Genomic DNA, 14,091 nt, shown 5'->3' on the forward strand with positions numbered 1-14,091 from the left:
TATGAAGTGGACAATTTATTTTTGGATTTGTTTTTATGAACTACAATTTTGATAAACACATTCACAACACTAACTACTCAAGGCTCATTGTGATCCAATGCATATTTTTCCATTCAAAACAATTATATACGCTGAACAAAAATATAAACGCAACATGCAACATTTTCAAAGATTTTACTGAGTTACAGTTCAAATAAAGAAATCAGTCAATTAGACCCTAATCTATGCATTTCACATGACTGGCAATACAGATAAGGATCAGAAAACTGGAACAGTCGATCCAGAGCATTTCAAACATGCTCAATGGGTGACATGTCTGGTGAGTATGCAGGCCGTGGAAGAACTGGGACATTTACAGCTTCCAGGAATTGTGTACAGATCATTGCGACATGGGGCCGTGCATTATCATGCTGAAACATGAGGTGATGGTGGCGGATGAATGGCATGACAATGGGCCTCAGGATCTCGTCACAGTATCTCTGCATTCAAATTGCCATTGATAAAATGCAATAATGTTTGTTGTCCATAGCTTATGCCTGCCCATACCATAACCCCATCTCCACCAGTGGGCACTCTGTTCACAACATTGACATCAGCAAACCGCTTGCCCACGCTATGTCTGCCCGCTACAGTTAACTGGGATTCATCCGTGAAGAGCATACTCCTCCAGAGTGCCACTAGCCATCGAAGGTGAGCGTTTGCCCACTGAAGTTATGACACCGAACTGCAGTCCGGTCAAGACCCTGGTGAGGATGACAAGCATGCAGATGAGCTTCCCTGAGCATGTTTCTGACAGTTTGTGCAGAAATTCTTCGGTTGTACAAACCCAGAGTTTCATCAGCTGTTGACTAAGCCTGATGTAGAGGTTCTGGGCTGGCGTGGTTACACGTGGTCTGCAGTTATGAGGCTGGTTGGATGTACTGTACTGCTAAATTCTCTAAAATGACGGAGGTGGCTTATGGTAGAGAAATTAACAAATTCTCTGGAAACAGTTCTGGTGGGCATTCCTGCAGTCAACATGCCATTGTGTTGTGACAAAACTGCACATTTCAGAGTAGCCTATGTAATAGTTTTGCTTCTGCCCCTCTCCTCGCCCCTACGTGGGCTCGAACCAGGGACCCTCTGCACACATCAACAACTGACACCCACCAGGCATCGTTACCCATCGCTCCACAAAAGTCGCGGCCCTTGGGGTGCTGCGAATTTCATCACCGGGGGGGTGTAGTGGTTTAAAAAAAAAAAGGACTAATTTAATACAGACTGATTGAGGACTAGCACACTACTTTAAAGGGGGAAAAAAACTAATATTTTCTTTAATTCAGATTTTTCAGGCGGTGCCTCAGCACCCGACTTCCCGTGGCTATGGTCGAAAGCATTCCACAGGGATGCTGGCCCATGGTGACGCCAATGCTTTCCACAGTTGTGTCAAGTTGACTGGATGTCCATTAACGGGTGGACCATTCAAAATCAAATTTTAATGGTCACATATACATGTTTAGCAGATGTTATTGCGGGTGTAGTGAAATGCTTGATACAGACGGGAAACTGTTGAGCATGAAAAAGCCAGCAGTGTTGCAGTTCTTGACACAAGCCGGTGCGCCTGGCAGCTACTACCATATCCTATTCAAAGCCACTTAAATATTTTGTCTTGCCCATTCACCCTCAATGGCACACATACAGTACACAATCAATTTCTTCTTGTGTGGGGTTAAATGGCAGTTGGCATCGAATATGTTGCATTACCATCCCCAACTGGACTATAGTATAAATCCATTATACTGTGATACAATTTTTTAAATAACCCCCTTCCAACCAACCCTACACTCATTAAAAACCCACTAACCTGTTACACTACTTTGACCCCATCTGCTCATGCAGCATGTCAATGCCCTGGGATTACGGGACACCATTGCTATGAACGCTAAGAAGCCAACCTTACTGAAGCATACTTTATACAAGTATCACTCGTTGACCTATCCCTCAGTGTTCTCAGGATCCCTCACCCATCCTCTACTTTCTTCACTGCCTCAGCTTCTACATTACTACTCCTCCTCAGCTTCTGCACTACTCTGGCCACCTCAACCTGCCTCTCTCGCACCGGACACTTCCGATCCCCAACAACATGGGACAATCCATGTACCAAGGCTTAAAAATAACCTGTCTCTTCCCCATCTACACTGATTGAAGTGGATTTAACAGGTGACATCAATAAGGGATCATAGCTTTCACCTGGTCAGTCTGTCATAGAAAGAGAAGGTGGTCCTAATGTTTTGTACACTCAGTGTATTTCACAATAATTATAAAACACAGTTGTGAACAGGCATGATCAGGCTGTACTGTCAAGATGCATTTTTAGGATAACTGAAATACTTCAATTCAGGAGAGGTGAACTATTTGGGACTCCCTAAAAAACGCCACTTAGATACAAGTGACTTTGTAACAGGTAAGGAGAGCATTTTTGCTAATCCTAACCGTTTTCCTAACATTAACCTAATTCGCCTAACCTGCTACGTTAATTCTCCCAATCTGCTGCGCAAATTCTCCTAACGCGCTACGAAATAATCGTAGTCTGTATCGAAGGGGCGTGATTTTAGGGAATCTCGAAATATGTAAAATAAGCATATGTGTCCTGTCCTGCAGGGATTCGTGCTTTTCCGACTGTGTTCGTTTATTTTCGCGCTGTTCATATTAGTTCCCACGCATTCTCCTTTTATGCGCGGTGCTGTGCTGGAAATGGCTGTGTAGGGAGCTGAGAGTTATGTGCTGCAAAAGAAAGAAAGGGAGAAAGAAAGAAAGCGGATCAGGAGTGAACAAAGCAGGTGGAAGACTTTAAAGCATCGAGGGAAAGATACGGTGAAAGATAAGGAAATTAGCTGTCTACATTTCGACGTGTTGAACAGTTAAAGTGCCGCCACAGCGAGATTTGGAAGAAATATATGCGGGTGAGTTTTTCCAAGTTCTTGCACATTTCCAGTGCTGGCCACTGAACAGGAAAATGGTGGAAGAGCTTGAAGTGCCCTACGCACACAACGCAGTACGAACTTGCACATGTCTATAAACTTGTTAAAGAACACTGCAACAAGTCGTATTCTGTACTTTTATAGCACGCTAAATGTTAAAATAATAGCCTTTATTGACATCTAGTGTGCCTCTATTGACAACTCTATTGGCATCTAGTGTGCCTCTTGACATCTCAATCTAGCAAATCGAGCTACTGTAACCATATTTTCCAGAGTTCCCATATGGTGCGTGAATGTTGCATTGTTTTGTTGGCTACATTTTTTTATGCAGTATAGAAACATGGCTACAGCTGCGAATTTCTCGAACACGACAGCTATCTCTGGAAGCTGAAATGTTTCATGTGCTCGTTTTACTTGCAACGTTGCTGCGAGAAAAATATATACTGTAACTGACAGCACGCTATATTTTGGACCGTTATAATATTTCTTAATCCACATAGTTGGTGTGTTTTTGTTATTTTAAAGTGTAGTTTGTTTTGCACATTTGTGTTATTTTTAGGTCTCTATGCCAAATCATCTCAACAGATTTCTCTTGGATTGATTCCAAAACTTGAAGGATCACCCATGTCTGTGGCAACAATGCCTATTCAGTTTTGGAAAAATGTCTGTCAAACTTTACATTAAAGTGACCGTATTACTGTATAATTGATAGTTGCTAAAATACAGTGTAATGTTACGTTTTGTATTAATTTATTGCTACACTGTACTTGGGGCAAGGTAAAGGTTACTTATGTACAGTGTAACAATGGGTAACTTACAAATAAGAAAGAAATAACTAGCCTACATATAACGACATATTTTGAATAGTTCCAGTTAGGACATCCTCTAACGTCTGTATCTCGTTTTTAAAGAAAATATAGGAACCCCTTGAGGTGTTATGGCATGCTCGTGTTTATTCAGTTTAATGTAGCTACTTAAAATCATTAGTGAGAAGTCGTTGAAGCCCCAAGTCGCTTTTTCATTTTGACAGAAAAAAACTGGTCAAAACAATCGTCAAGTTCCTCCATTACAGCAAGTTGATGGCATACCAGTTATGCAAATATTTTCCCCCTTTTTTGTTTTACATTAAATATGTGCCCTGATAGGGGCAAGCCCTTTCTCAACCAGGGTATAAAAAAGCACCCAAAATTCTGCTGCTCATGCCAATTTTGAATTTGACCTACAAACAGTTACAGATCTGGGTTAGGTAAGCTGATCCCTGATGTGCACCTAAGGGCAACTGTCTCTTAGCAAGCGCCACCGCTCTATGTAGGCCTACCTTAAAATGTGCAGATCTTTTGTTGCTGCATTTAGCTATAGAGGCCTGTTTTCTGCAATGGTCTTATGCAACATATAGGCCTAGTGCTGTTCCTTATGTTGCTACAATGTAACAAGGATTAGATTTCAAATATGCTTATGAGATATTACTAGGCTATATCATGTTGTAGACTGTTGACATTCACAACTAGCATATGGTGTCTACCAGCGGACGGATGGCCACAAGGTGAATGATTGTCATTTCTAGTTTAGGCCTACATACTAGCTGTGTTCTGGGGCTCAGGTGTGCATTTAAATATTAGTTCAAGCATTGTCTGACATTTTAAAATACTTACACTGAAATGGCCGTCTCCAGAAATGATCATTTTCACTCGAGAATTGGGTTAATGCCCGTTATGAAAAGCAATGATGAACACACAGAACGTGTCGCCTGCACTGATAGTTGGTTCAGGCTTTGATGTGGAATTGTTAGGGAAGTATTACCGCAGTTTGCCTGTCTGTCGTTGTTGTCACCCCCCCAATGCAAAGATTAATGTGTATGACTATTGCACTATTAGTGCATTTACATCTACATTGAGTGTACAGAACATTCGGACCACCAGCTCTTTCCATGATATAGACTGACCAGGTGGAAGCTTTGATCCCCTATTGATGTCACCTGGTAAATTCACTTCAATCAGTGTAGATAAAGGGGAGGAGACGGGTTAAAGAAGGATTTTTAAGCCTCGAGACAATTGAGACATGGATTGTGTATGTGTGTCATTCAGAGGGTGAATGGGCAAGACAAAAAAATGTAAGTGCCTTTGAACGGGGTATGGTAGTAGGTACCAAGGAGGTTTGAGTGTGTCAAGAACTGCAATGCTGCTGCGTTTTTCACTCAACTGTTTCCCGTGTGTATCAGACATCCAGCCAAGCATTGGCGTCAACATGGGCCAGCGTCCCTGTGGAACGCTTTCGACACCTTGTAGAGTCCATGCCCCAACAAATTTGAGGCTGTTCTCAGGGCAAAAAGGGGTGCAAACTCAATTTTAGGAAGTGTTCCTAATGTTTTGTACACTGTGTGTATGAAATGAATGGTCACACTCCAGATAACAAATTAAAACATCACTGAGGTGTGTATTTCTCTTTTATGAAATATAAAGTATGTTAATGTTAACTAGGCCTATTTGTAATTTCCCCTTGGCTGTATTGTTTTACAGTAAAGACACACTGAGGGAATAAACAAAGCTACAAAGAGATTTTGCTTTATGAAATGTAATTATAAAATATTATGCAAGATGTTGCACCCATTTGTTACCGATGCTTATATGTCAATAGCATCTTTAATACATCATAGCTTAATATTATGTCATGGCCCTGTGAGCGACAAGGGTATTGTCAGTATTTTCACCCCCAGTAACGGTCCTGTACAGCAGCCTGAGTGGGGACTGGGAGGTAGCTTTGAGGTTAGGCTGAGTACTAACGGGAGCTGTAAACAGCCAGCTGGAGCCAAAGCAACCCGTATTTGATCAGTTCAGGACCACTTTACATATGGGATGGGCACGATTTATTAGAATATCCGAACGGATGTTAGTAATCAATTACTTGTAAGTGTTAATTTTTGAGAGAGAAATTATAGGCCTATTTTTAACAGTGAAAAAAGGCCTTTTTCTAAATTGAAATAAAATATCCATGTGACATTGTTACATATAAGGATATACCATGACACTTTAAATTCATAATTAATAAAACATTTTTTACTTTTGAATATATTTTTTCCTGATGTGCGCCTCATAAAGACTGGTAGCCTTTACACGTGTAGCTTGTTGTTTTTGTTGGCCAACCAAAGCGGCACTACAGTCAAACCGGTTCCATGTGTAGCAGTAAAGTGAGAGTTCACTAATGCAAAATGGAATTAAAAGTTAGATAAATGAAAAGGAGTAGGCTATTACGCGCAACCAACAAAACTAACGTAGCAGGCATTAAAGAAACTCCTGAGCGGGATGCCCCACATTCTGGTCATGACAGAGAGGAAATAATTGTCAGGAGGTTCTCTTCTGCACTGTTCAACCAATCAAGTAAATTTGGAGGAGGAGTTAAGATGGAGTGTCGCCTTGTTTCTATTCCAGGTGGAAACCATTTCAGAGCAAGCTAGCACTTGCTGTAGCTAGCTGCTAGCCAGATATTAGCTAGCGACAAAAGTTGTCACCAACAAAATTGGTATGTGTTGTCTGTTGACTTTGTCAAGAACTTCATCTGGAAGAAAGACTGGCACTAGCTATAGGCATCTGCTATATGTTTCACCGGGGACTGTAAACAGTTAGGCGCATGACCAAAAGCGGTGTTCGCGTCACAGGCTCTCTTCCACTGAAGGTAGGCTGTTGTTTAATCTGAATGGTGCTGGGAGACATCCCTACCCCATTTTAAGTTGACATTTGAAATTGTTAAGCTAAGGGTTAAACTTTTTGGACAAGCTGACCAAATTCACATAGAAATGTGAGTTATAGATTTGTCATTCAAAGTCTAAGCGGAAGATCTGTTCTATGTGCGCTATTTCTATGCTTCCCGTTCTTAAATTTAGTTTTTGTGTCTTACTTTTGGTTTTGTACACCAGTTGAAAATACAATATTTTTGGTTATGGAAAATATATTATACAGCGGTTTAGATGGTTCAGTGATTCTCTACGCAATGACTGCTTGCATTGTCACAAACTGAAATTAGGCGAACTTCGACATTTTGCAATCAGGAAATGGCAGAGCGATTTCAGCATATTGCATCTTTAAGGTTAGGTAAGGGTTATGATTAAGCTTAGGTTTAGGGTAGGGATGTCCCAAGGATCCCAGATAGCGCTGACCATCCTCAATTAGCCTAGATAGATATAGCTGGCTAGCTTAGATAGCTAGCTTCTCTAGGCTTCTCCAGTCAAGACAGGCACTGTTATATGGGATGATCAATGACATTGTGGCTGCTACAAGTTAACTAGTCTTTGCTGTAGCAAAGTTGACTTGGCTACTGCGTATCTTTCCTTCCTGTCCATTCCCCTCACATATCCCATTTCCGCTCACCCGATGCAGCAATAGTGGCAGCCGCTGCAGTGCACAGGTAAAAAATGTAAGTTAAAAAAAAAAAATATATATATATATATTACAAATATACATTTACAAGCAAATAAATCAACAACAAAAAACTGATATTCGAATAGTGAAATTATTTCAAACGCCCATCCCTACTTTACGGTGGTATTATGTTTTACTATTTTCTTATTTAGGGGAAAAAAGCTGTTTGAAAATTGCTCAGAAGTTGCAATGATTATGTACCAAAATATATTGGCTTGCCTCTGATGCTCCAGAGCTTTTGTTTCATTTAAGCCAGTAGTTTTGAAAGTAGTGCCCAAGCCAAAATGGGTCCCCGAAAATGATGCACAATTGTATAGTACGTCATCCATTTCGTATGATATGTTACATCCTGCAAACATTTTGCAATTCTTATTAGTGTTGCACGGTATACCGACACTTCTGTACTTTTTCGATACTAGAACATGGAAAAACGTTTCATTACAAGAATAAAATAATTGTCATGTGAATCATGCCATCGACTGATTTGAGACAGGATCAAGTTCTGTCAGCGTAGCCGATGTCCCCCTATAGCGTGAGAGCACAGTGCCAGCTCCACTTACCCATTGCTAGCTTTAGCCTGCCGTAAGGAACCATTGAACTCACTGGGAGTGTGGGCTGCATCACCACTTATGATGCACAGAAGTTAACACACTTGAATAATGCAACACGGCATGTAGCAATGTTGAAACTGCTAATTACTGCTCCCAGAACAATGTCCAGTGCAGACTAAAGCACTACAATGCAAGACCGGTAGCTTTCAGCTTTGTAGGCTAACTTTCTTTGCTAGCTTACAGCTGAAGCCAGCATCAATTCACGACCCTAGTACCTTGTTTGTGATAATATGCTAACATAATGCAAAATATTGCTGATTTATAAAGCTGATTGCATTCAAAAATGTCCAATGTAATGATATTGAACTCAAAATATCTGTCCGGCTCAAGTGCCATTCTGTGACTTTGGCTAATACGCCTTTTTTTTGCAGTCAAATCGTTTTGGTATCAATTCTAATTCAACACTAATTGTTATGAAACGTTGCGAATTCCAATTTGTACAATATGTTACAAATTTGTAAGTGCGAAGGGATACTTCTGGATTTTGGGAATGAAGCCCTTTATCTACTTCCCCAGAATAACCTGTTCTTTTAATTTTGATTGTCCTTTCCTGGTAATGGTAAAATATAGCTTACATTATATTGCAGCACCAGACAATAATTGTCTGTATAATAATTTTTTCTCATGAATATATATATTTGATCATACTGCATATATTTTAATCAAATAACAGAGTCAGTCTTTGAGGATGCAAAAAAAGTGCAGTGTAAAAAAGGTGGAGTGGTTTGGGTCAGGAGCTTGATCACTGCCTAGATACATTTTCTAATATTAGAACATTTCCTTGATTTGCCTGAGCTTCTCTGGTGACTCTGGAGCACATGGCCAAACAGCAGCCAATGAGAGGCCAGACTTAGTTTCCCTCTCTCTAGCAACAGTGAGTTTATTGCCTTTTTATTCATTAATTATTTTCTGTGGTCTCCCTCAGCCATTTGGGCTCTCCTGATAGCAAAGTGTGTCATCTCTAGACTGAATAAAAGTGAGGGGGGAAAAAAGGGATGGATCCAGTGACGACCAGCCTGCCAGCTGCTGCCTTGAAATGTGGGCTGCACTCCATGTGTAGGATTGTAACAGAGATGATTCTCCATTCAACTGGTATTAGTTGCAGCACTTTTTATTTTTTTTTTTTTTTTTTGCTGTGGAATAAAATGCTGAAGTGGACCACCACGGAGTGCGGGATGATTGCAGTTGTCTTCTGCAAGATTGTGAATATAAACAAACAAAATGGCAGAGGAATGGAATTTTTTGGCAGGGGGGAGACGCAAGGGGAGGGGGGAGACGCAAGGGGAGGGGGATTGCCGGCTGTGGTTGGGTATGCCAGTGCCACTTGTCTACCCTGGCAACTCTTCTTTTTTTTGACACCGAGGATGTCAGACAGAGAGCCTTGGTGAGTCTCTCCAGTTTCTCTCTGCCCAAAAGTGGGGTGAGTAGTGTTGCCCAACGGTACGTCCTGTAATCATGATAACTATTTAACGTTTTATAGCGGTGCTATTAGGACAGACTATTACGAGAATGTTTGCTCGCTTTTCAAGTGGGGAGTTTGTCTGAGGGTTGAAGTGCGCATACCCCCGGATATGAAGAGAGAGGTGTACAGTTTGAATTTTTCCTGTTATTTAGACTTTAGCAGCAACCTATCATATCCACTCAACATACTTTACTGCTCTAAACCGGGCATCACAGCGAGTAGTTTAGTTTATTTTGACGTTTTCGAGCGATGCCCCAAAAACTCTGGTGGCTGCTGAGCTCTTATTTCCTGAGTCGCAAGCCCAACCCCTCCATTACAACCCCTCTGTCTTTTGATTTTCTTTTTGTCATCAATTCATCCAGGGGGGAAAAAGGAGATTTAATCTCGCCTTACATTGTGGGACCAAACACTAGACTGAAAGCCTAATGTCTCTCTGAGGCACAGTTGCCGTTTTTGACTTGGTCGCTTTTCAAAATATTTTTGCTTCACTCTTGCTGAAGCTACAGTACGCAAAAACAAAGGTAATTGACAATTTGTCTTTTGACCGTGGATACAGCCGTCTAGGTCTTCATGTTTTAAGATAGGATTTTCCTACTGTGGCTCTGACTTAACTGACAAAATGTAAGATTTTGACACTTAACTAGTCTTGAATAATTTATTAGGCCTAGGTGAGATCTGAAAAACCGTGATGTAATGCTGGGTCTACATAGCCGTTGAGGACCTTATTTACCATATTGACTGAAATGAAGCAAGTATGAATGAATGCATGCAAAAGATGTTTTTCTGCAATGAATTATATCAGATTATAAGAGCAAGGCGCATCTTGCATCGAAAGGTCTTTCTTTCAATCTTGTTGCATTGAAGGGTTTTGGCACGATTAGGCAACTTTTTTGAGAAGGCTGACAAAATATTTCTTAAGCAGCAGAACAGTCTTAAGTGGGTCATAATAACCCCTTTTCCCATAATCAAAAACGGTCACAAGTGAAACTGCATCCTTTGATTTTGATGCTTTAAAACTGTAAGGCTCGTCTTATTTCCTGATTCTAACGTTTGCTATTGCACACGTATTTATCCATGTGATCCTTTTCAGAGCATCACCGATTTTTATTGAGAGAACTGCGGTATAGTGATGTGACTTATTTCAAAATAGTTGTTTCAAATTGAGATTCGAAAATGTGATGCAATCTGATTTGGGGAGTCTGTGGAAAGTTATGACGCAGTAGCATCAGCCGATCCTTCCATCCCAAACAGGATTGCACAAACGCGTTGCACTGCGTTTTCATGCTTTGCGGCGGTGACACAGGGATGCTTTGCTTATTGTAGGCTACTGCGTATCTGTAGAATACATACTGTAGGATAATGTCTTAAATTTAACGTACGTATTATTTTTGACATTATCTATGTATTTTCCACTAGAAGCCCACTTTTTGTATTTTTTTTTTCTCTGTGCACTGCAGGTTGTCACTGTCCAGAACGTGAGGAGCCTGAGAAAATCAACGACTGTTGGACTGTCCTACTATGCCTCCACCCCCACAGACGACAGAGGTTGACTGAAGAGACCAACACTGGGCCTCAGTTAGGTTTCGAGCTGTCTAGCTCGTTTTTGCTGCTTGAAGGAGCATGTTGCCAACGCTGTCCCTCTGCTCCATCATTTGGTTAAACCGTGGTATCAAGCTGAGGAAAGTGCTCCACTGCGCCAACACCGGCCAGCTCTAAGGCAGGAGCACCTTACCTACCTTGCTGTATAGACTCGACCATTTCAGCAATGCTTCTAAGCTTCAGTTGATAGTTCTTTGGCCCTAAACGACCACTACTCCAAGCAAAATCATCATCGTTTCCTGGTTGCCGTAGCATTGGGCCGACTTTCGCATCCTCTGCGTCTTCGGCAGCTTTTATCGGTTTCTTATAATGGCGGTCGATGGTTTCCAATATCGTGCCCTCTACATCTACACCAAGGACTTGGAGGAGGACATTGACCTGCAGCCCGGGGACATTCTGACCGTCAGCAAGGCCTCCCTGGACTTCAAGGAGTGGGATGAGGAGCGTCCCGAGCTCCTGGGCTGGCTGCTGGGCTTCAACGAACGCACTAAGCAGAGGGGGGACTTCCCAGGGACATATGTCCAGTTCGTGGGCCCCGTGAGGATGGCACCGCCACCCAGTCAGCCTCGCTCCCAAAGACCCCTCCCAGCAGCCCCGGGGCCTGAGCCACAACAAGGTAAAGCCTGAAGCCAATATATTTCACTATGGATTTCTCATATTCTGTTTTATTGATTGATTGTTTCTTCAGAGATATGTCACCAGCATTTTAGTTTGTATGAATATTTTCTGTCCTAAAAATATTTTTGAGATGTTGATTGATACTCCAATGAAGTTGCCCTTCAACATCAAGGAGAGTTGTGCATTCCTCTCGAAATTGTTACAATCTCCAGCAGTGTTTTTTGAAAGGGAACAGAAATAATTTGCAAAGCCCATATTTGTTAGAAAATGTTAATATTGGCTACTAATGATATTTGTCTGGAAGAAAGTGTTGGTTTGCCCTGCTCTTAGCTTATTTACATTTACATTTTAGTCATTTAGCAGACGCTCTTATCCAGAGCGACTTACAGTAGTGAATGCATACATTTCATTTTTTTTTCTGTGCTGGCCCCCCGTGGGAATCGAACCCACAACCCTGGTGTTGCAAACACCATGCTCTACCAACTGAGCTACAGGGAAGCTTATTGTTTTTGGAGTTGTCGAAAGCTTTGACGTTTTACTGTGACCGCACACTGACCCTTCTAATCTACCCTAAAGAGCTGTCATAGGCCTTTCCCTCATTCCAAACACAACTAACAAATGCTCATTTGAACCTAATCCAGTTACTGACCTGACTCTCTTGGTCAAGTTTTCTTCAGACTATCTTGTATATTTTGCCTTGACCCTCCATTCAACTCTCCTGCGAAGGATAGGATTGAGTTGCAATCAACCGTGTTGTGACCCAGAGCCCATTACTGACTTTATTTGGATCGTATGATGTAGATGTTCAATAACGGTCGACATTTTTCAACTAACTATATCCACCAACCCTAGCTTTATGGTACGACGCAAACTTTTTATATACCCATTACACTGATTTGACTAAACTCCCTATACACATATGAGAGGTTATTAAGTCATTTAGGAACTGAGTTTGCATTTCTAATGGGCTGCTCCTGAGTACAGGAATGTTCCAGTTTAATTTATTATGAATAAGCCAAATTGTCAGGGAACATAATATCACATTGTTTCACCAAGCGATAAACTCTCCGGCCATTTAATCTCGCAACTACTATATTACTGCATAAATATATGGATGATTTAATATAAATTCATGAAGTATTTTTACTGAGGTGCCTGGCCAACTCAAATATACACTTGGCTTTGGCCCTTCCTCAGCAAGGCCAACTTATGCATTTACTAGTTCTTCTCCACTCCTAGTTTTCTCTCTCACTCCCTCGCATTCGTTCTTTATTAGGAATGCCAGTGGTTCATCGGGCCAAAATGAATACAAAAAAAAAAAAGAAATCTGGCCACTTATGTGATTTGTGTCTGGATGAAAATACACATTCCTTCTCTGTCAAAAGTAATGTTCCCCCAAAGCTCCCTTCTGCCCTTTAGTGAAAGATGCGCTTAGCACCATCTCCCAACACATCATGAACTTTGAATTGCCTGTCGTTTTCGCGATTTAGGTTTTCGTCACTTAGGCTGTACAGTGACTCATTTGTAATTCGTGTTCACTCATTTGGTAAGCATGCCAGTGCAGGCCTATTTAGCCCGAGTACAGGCCTGCTGCGAACTCATCTGTCATGCGTGACATTTTAACTGGAATCCTGAAAGCATTTTATTATGCTACCTGGAAATGAACATGATGAATGTTTTAGTTGAAAATAAGCAATGGTAGAGCTTAAGGGTAAGCTGGAGTGAATTTTGGGGGGGGTATAATTTTGGATGATATTATATCGATACTTTGACTCCCAAGTATCGATTTGTTATAGATGCAGTACCAGTCAAAAGTTTGGACACCTACTCATTCAATTTTTTTATCTTGACTATGTTCTACATTGTAGAAAACTAGTGAAGGCATCACAACTATGTTATAACTACACATATATATGGAATTATTTAGTAACCAAAAAAATGTTAAACAAATCAAAATATATTTGAGATTGTTCAAAGTAGCCACCCTTTGCCTTGATGACAGCTTTGCACACTTGGCATTCTCTCAACCAGCTTCACCTGGAATGCTTTTCCAACCGTCTTGAAGGATTTCCCACATATGCTGAGCACTTATTGGCTGCTTTTCCTTCACTTTGCGGTCCAACTCATCCCAAACCATCTCAATTGGGTTGAGGTCGGGTGACTGTGGAGGCCAGGTCATCTGATGCAGCACTCCATCACTCCTTCTTGGTCAAATAGCCCTTACACAGCCTGGAGGTGTGTTGGGTCATTGTCCTGTTGAAAAACAAATGATAGTCCCACTAAGCTCAAACCAGATGGGATGGCGTACCACAGCATTCTGCAGCGATAGCCATGCTGGTTAGGTGTGCCTTGAATTGTAAATAAATCACAGACAGTGTCACCAGCAAAGCACCATCACACCTCCTCCATGCTTCACGGTGGGAACCACA

At 41.4% G+C, this 14,091-nt stretch overlaps 1 protein-coding gene across 3 annotated transcripts in view; it reads left to right on the top strand.

Moving 5' to 3' along the window:
• Positions 1-2,615: 2,615 nt before the first annotated feature.
• Positions 2,616-14,091, top strand: part of LOC106568949 (phosphatidylinositol 3-kinase regulatory subunit beta) — a 56,379-nt gene continuing 44,903 nt past the window's right edge. For 2 of the 3 annotated variants that reach the window (XM_045693925.1, XM_014139821.2), the window contains exons 1-2: positions 2,616-2,942; positions 10,903-11,660. In XM_045693925.1, the coding sequence (XP_045549881.1) occupies positions 11,354-11,660 (307 nt within the window). In that variant the 5' untranslated portion in view covers positions 2,616-2,942; positions 10,903-11,353. The remainder of the gene's footprint in view (positions 2,943-10,902; positions 11,661-14,091) is intronic. The other variant, XM_014139822.2, reaches the window with a different exon arrangement.

This window comes from Salmo salar, chromosome ssa14 (genome assembly GCF_905237065.1).
Source record: "Salmo salar chromosome ssa14, Ssal_v3.1, whole genome shotgun sequence".
Classification (NCBI taxonomy): domain Eukaryota; kingdom Metazoa; phylum Chordata; class Actinopteri; order Salmoniformes; family Salmonidae; genus Salmo; species Salmo salar.